The sequence below is a fragment of the Coregonus clupeaformis genome, chromosome 29 (genome assembly GCF_020615455.1).
Source record: "Coregonus clupeaformis isolate EN_2021a chromosome 29, ASM2061545v1, whole genome shotgun sequence".
NCBI classification, from domain to species: Eukaryota; Metazoa; Chordata; class Actinopteri; order Salmoniformes; family Salmonidae; genus Coregonus; species Coregonus clupeaformis.
This window is the reverse complement of record NC_059220.1, coordinates 19,248,132-19,253,998: the sequence shown is the minus strand read 5'-3', so window position 1 is coordinate 19,253,998 and position 5,867 is coordinate 19,248,132. Positions and strand designations below refer to the sequence as shown.

The 5,867-nt window shown below is 43.0% G+C and overlaps 1 protein-coding gene across 2 annotated transcripts; it reads left to right on the top strand.

Moving 5' to 3' along the window:
- Positions 1-2,135: 2,135 nt before the first annotated feature.
- LOC121544333 (protein yippee-like 5) lies at positions 2,136-3,944 on the top strand. Of its 2 annotated transcripts, none has more exons than XM_041854255.2 (3): positions 2,136-2,297; positions 2,559-2,756; positions 3,104-3,944. In XM_041854255.2, the coding sequence occupies exons 2-3, from the start codon at positions 2,616-2,618 to the stop codon at positions 3,326-3,328; spliced, it is 366 nt and encodes a 121-aa protein (XP_041710189.1). In that variant the 5' UTR covers positions 2,136-2,297; positions 2,559-2,615; the 3' UTR covers positions 3,329-3,944. The 2 variants fall into 2 exon arrangements, with proteins under 2 accessions (XP_041710189.1, XP_041710188.1); XM_041854254.2 differs by having other exon boundaries at positions 2,137-2,297; positions 2,598-2,756.
- The last annotated feature ends 1,923 nt before the right edge of the window (positions 3,945-5,867 follow it).

Genomic DNA, 5,867 nt, shown 5'->3' with positions numbered 1-5,867 from the left:
ATCCTGTTAATCCATCTGGCCCTGCAGGCTTGTGAATATTAACCTTTTTAATGGTCTTACTCACATCGGCTACGGAGAGCGTGATCACTCAGTCGTCCGTAACAGCTGGTGCTCTCATGGATGGTTCTGGTAGGCTTGCGTCACTGGGCAGCTCGTGGCTAGGTTTCCCTTTGTAATCTGTGATAGTTTGCAAGCCCTGCCACATCCGACGAGCATCAGCGCCAGTGTAGTAGGATTCGATCTTAGTCCTGTATTGACATTTTGCCTCTTTGGTGGGACGTCAGAGGGCATAGCGGGATTTCTTATAAGCATCCGGGTTAGTGTCCTGCTTCTTGAAAGCGGCAGCTTTAGCCTTTAGCTCAGTGCGGATGTTGCCTGTAATCCATAGCTTCTGGTTGGGATATGTACATACGGTCATTGTGGGGATGATGTCGTTGATGCACTTATTAATGAAGCCGGTGACTGATGTGGTAAACTCCTCAATGCCATTGGATGAATCCCAAAACATATTCCAGTCTGTGCTAGCAAAATAGTCCTGTAGCTTAGCATCCACTTTATCAGACCACTTCTGAATTGAACATCACTGGTACTTCCTGTTTGAGTTTTTGCTTGTAAGCAGGAATCAGGATGATAGAGTTATGGTCAGATTTGCCAAATTGAGGGCGAGGGAGAGCTTTGTATGCGTCTCTGTGAGTGTAGTCAATATGATATAGTTGCACAGGTGACATGCTGGTAAAAATTAGGTAAAACTGATTTCAGTTTTCCTGCATTAAAACCACCGGCCACTAGGAGCTCTGCCTCTGGATGAGCATTTTCTTGTTGGCGTATGGCTCTATATAGCTAGTTGAGTGTGGTGTTAGTGCCAGCATCGGTTTGTGGTGGTAAATAGACAGCTATGAAAAACATTGATTAAAACTCTCTTGGTAAATAGTATGGTCTACAGCTTATCATGAGGTATTCTAACTCAGGCGAGCAGAACCTGGAGACTTCCTTGATGTTAGAGATCGTGCACCAGCTGTTCTTAACATAGAGACACACACCCCCGCCCTTGAGTTTGCGAGACGCAGCCGTTCTGTCCTGCCGATGCATAAAAATAGCAGCTAGATTTATGTTAACCATGTCCTTGTTCACCACGACTCCGTGAAGCATATGATATTACAGTTCACAGTAAGCACACGCATACAACGCAAGAAGCAACAGTACACCCATCATCAGTACTTTTATTTAAAAAAATAACAATCGTCAATTTTATAACAGAAAATGTACAATTATTTGTGTAAAACTAACAGTGAAATACGACTTAGACTCATTCTCTGGCTTCAAAACAGAAGTCCTAACTCTCGTGGTATGGTAGCTCAATGAAAATTGTCATACCCAGCGATTCTTAACTGTTGGGTCGCGATGAGGTTTTGAATGGGTCGCGGTTGTCTGAGTAAATGTTTTATTGTAATTTTTATTTTATTTTATTACAACGAAAAAATACTCCAGTCGGAATTTAAACGACTTAAACCAGGAAGAAAGTGTATAGAAGTGATATTATATCGTTTTCTTCAATCACAGTATTTTCAATATAGATAGCTCAATTTAGGTCATCAGGCAAAACCAGTTAAAGATTATGGATATACTGACAAGATACATGTCTTTCCGCCTTAACAATGGGAGTCATCCAAAAAGCGGCACAGCGGGCTGACCTATCCTTTCTTTGGATTGGTGGATACATCTCATTATTGTAATTTATTTTGAATATTCTATGAGGGTTATTGACGTCAACATATTCAATGGAGATAGATGCTATGCTACTACCCTCGTGACATGAATATGCATAGCCATCTCGAGACAACTCCGATATAAAGTTTTTTATCAAGTTGCGGGGATGTCACGTGTCCTATATCAGTACACTCGAAACAACTTAAAAGTATTACGAAACGTATATTCAATCATATAAACCTCATGTAGCAAAATAGCCATTTCAGTTGACCAAATTCGACACTCTCTCATTGACCTCAATACAAAAACTCCTTGCTTGGTGGGCGAAAGAACGAAAAAAACGCCACCTGCTGGAAGGGAGACATATTTTCCGCCGAGTTGGGCCTCTTCCTTTTCCTCTCTGAACCAGTGCGACGTTCTACGTCACCTCAACGTACCGGATGTTGATACAGAATCCGCAGGAACAGCTGTGAGAGAACAACAAAGCGACAACGAACCCAACAGACTTCAGGGAAGAAAATAATTAACGTGGAAAAGGACGCCTTAGCTACAACTAGCTAAAGCCCAACTAGTCGAAAAGTCTTTAAACGGTAAGACTGGGTTGTGTTTAGGCTACGACATGTCATTTTTTCCCGATCTTTGCTTGGTGCCATCGACGTCGTTTGCTAAATATGGCGTTACTGAGTTTGACAAGACCGCCATGAAAGAGAGGGTGCGTGCGTCGTTAAGGACTGTATTATCGTTAGGGACTGTATTATGACAGTTGTCAGTGCTTTTTGTTCTTCATTGAACAATTTTTTTATCAGAGTATAGAGATGTAATTGAAATGATCTCTCTGTCTTATCTTTCAGAGAGCAGCATTAACCCTCTCCTTCCCTTTGGTCCTGTAGGTGAGTGTGTACTGAAGCATGGGGCGGATCTTCCTGGACCACATCGGGGGCACACGCCTCTTCTCCTGTGCCAACTGTGACACCATCCTGACCAACCGCTCAGAACTCATCTCCACCCGCTTCACCGGAGCCACCGGCCGAGCATTCCTCTTCAACAAGGCAAGCGACACCTCCGCTGTAACACCACGACACCAGCCTGCTACTGCCAAATACATGTTTTCACATTAGTGCTTTTACCCCTTGAGTGAAATGGTCCAATGTGAAAATGCCTTTTATGCTCAACACTCAAACTAATAACTTTTATGCCAGACTCACTTTCGCTATGCTTAGCTATGTATAACACACAAGTGTACTCACAAAATGTACACAGCAAGTTACACTAACGTGACACCTAGAAAACCCACTTCCACAATAGACAGACATAACACACCTAGCAAACACATACGTGTTTATTACCATGTTATGGCTGTGTAATAACCTCTGCATTATTATTCATTATCTGTAAGGTGGTGAACCTGCAGTACAGCGAGGTGCAGGACCGCGTGATGCTGACGGGCAGACACATGGTGCGAGATGTCAGCTGTAAGAACTGCAACAGCAAGCTGGGCTGGATCTATGAGTTTGCCACCGAGGACAGCCAGCGCTACAAGGAGGGCCGCGTCATCCTGGAGAGAGCACTCGTCAGGGAGAGCGAGGGTTTCGAAGAGCACGTCCCCTCTGACAACTCCTGAGTTGATGCTCAAAATACTCGCTCACCCCCACGCCCCTGCCCTAACCCTCCAAAGCCCCAAGCTCATTATTCCAGACACTAGTCAATAGTCTTGGCTCCACCCACAGCTTTGACCAAGCTATGACTTTTTGACCTCTCCTGATTGGCTGGATCTCTTGATGCTGTGTTGGCCTCTCCTAAACCCCTCCCTCTTTCAAAGACCACCTCCTGTCACCTAGAGACATCGACGGGCCCGCTTTCACATAGCTATGGACTCCATGCACACGTGCACACATTCACACAGGATTTTGAACACAACTACACACACTGCAAGGCACACACACTCATATTTACACACTTGACATGCTCACATGCATGATTAGTAGATATATTCACTGACTCTGGATATTTTGTCAACTTTACAGCTGCAGTCACTATAACTCCCTCCCAGTGCTGTTAGTACTGTGTATCCTTATCCTCTATCTGGCTGCTGTGCCTGTGCGTGCATTGTGAAGACCTGCTTGTTGCGATGCACATCCCCACAAGTCCTTCCTTCTGTGTGTGAGGAGGGGGGAGGCAGGTAGGTTAGTGGGTAAGAGCGTTGTAACCGAAAGGTCGCTGGTTCTAACCCCGAGCCGACTAGGTGAAAAATCTGTCGATGTGCCCTTAAGCAAGGCACTTAACTCTAATTGCTCCTGTAAGTCTCTCTGGATAAGAGCGTCTGCTAAATGACTAAAATGTAAATGTAAAATGAGTGCGAGCCTCTTTGTAAGTGAGGAGCTGAGCAGGGCAGTAACATGCCCAAAGACTGGTGGCCTGCCAGGCTGGCCTTCACATGAACTGTTGCTGTTCCTCCCAATCTCTGACAATTCCCAGCCAGTTGGAATGAAGGGATCTGTGTTCTCTGTCATGCTGTTCTTTGTTTCCATCCCCTGCCCAGGTCAATGTGCAATAGATAGAAATAACACATTATCATCAGAAATTATTTCGTTAGTAGAGATATTATTATCATTTTATTAATGGTTATCATCATTATTGTATTTTTATTCTTAGTGGAGTAATTGTTTTAATTGGTTTGCTTTTCAAATCAAAGTTTATTAGTTGCGTACACAGATTTGCAGGTGTTATAGCAGGTGCAGCGAAATTCTTATGTTACTAGCTCCAACAGTGCAGTAGAATGTGACGCAAATACAATACAAATAATACAAAAATCTAAACCAAGAAATTACAGAATTAGTTAAAAAAATATTGCTTTTATTATGATTATGATTGTTTTTCTTTATGTATTTTTAAAAACAAGATATTATGTTTTTCTTGATATGAGGTAAAAATAAAGTAAGATTGTCTCTTTTTCCAGTTAGCCTGCTTGGGCAATTTTTCCTCTGTAGTGATGATTTCTGAATAAAGTGTGTAGTCTTGCTAAAGGTAATGTTTCCAAATGTTGTTTGGTGCAGTTTGAGTGTCAGATCACTAGATGGCACCAGAATACCGATTACATACTAATGATACTATGCGTGCTGTGATGTAACTATGGTTATCCTATAGACCAGTGGTTTCCAAACTAATAGTAGAATGCACAAGGTGCAATTTGGAAATTGGGTAGTGCATCATCAGTTCCTCTTGTCATGTTAGTCATTGCATACATTAGAGAGCTATTTATAACTTGTCAGAAATACTCTCCACAAACAAGAGGGGTGTGAACATTTTGTGTCGTGAACAGTGCTTGTGCCCATAGAAATAGACGTGGGGGGCGGGATGTTCCCCAATGCTGGAAGCGGGGCCCCGAGTGAAAAGGTTTGGGAACCCCTGCTTTAGGCAGTGGACGCGTTCGACATGGCAGCTGAGTCGAGACTGAGTGATCTACAAATCACCTTGCATCATAAATAACCTCAATAGTATTTGGAGATCAGTGAGTCAGTCACAATTTACCCATGATACATCAGGGTTTTGATGCTCTAACACGACCAATGTCTTTTTAATAGTTAGATTCAATCAGTTCTGCCTTAACCCGCAATAACCAACAGCTGCATAGCAGTTTGATTGTTTTCATTAAGGCGATGTTCGGAGGTGTAACTGCGTTGGAGTTGTCAAATCAGTAAGTGGCTTTGGCGTTATACACACATAAAAAATGAATATAAAACTACTAACTCACACCAAACTGATAGTAGAGAATGTCAAAGTGGGTACAAAGAGTAGTGGAAAAAGTGAGAGAATGGGAACCAAGTCAACCCAGGTAAGGAGACAAACAGGAACAGCTGTGTGAACACAGACCAAGCAACCACAATCATTTGTTCTGTGACTCAACACAGGTGACTCAATACAGGCCACAAATATCCCCACTATAAAGGGGTTTGGTGGTGTGTGAAATTGGCTTATTAACAGGCAGTGACAAAGCATTCCTAATCCACCCATAAATATTACAGAGCTGAGCACAGGGGTTATTTTTAGAGTTGATCCTGTTGGAAGCCATCCTTGTCTGTGGGTGTCAGTCTGAGTGTGTTTATGTGTCATGGATGGTAGAATCAGCAGGGGTTTGCAATCACTCGAGCAAGAGTGCTACC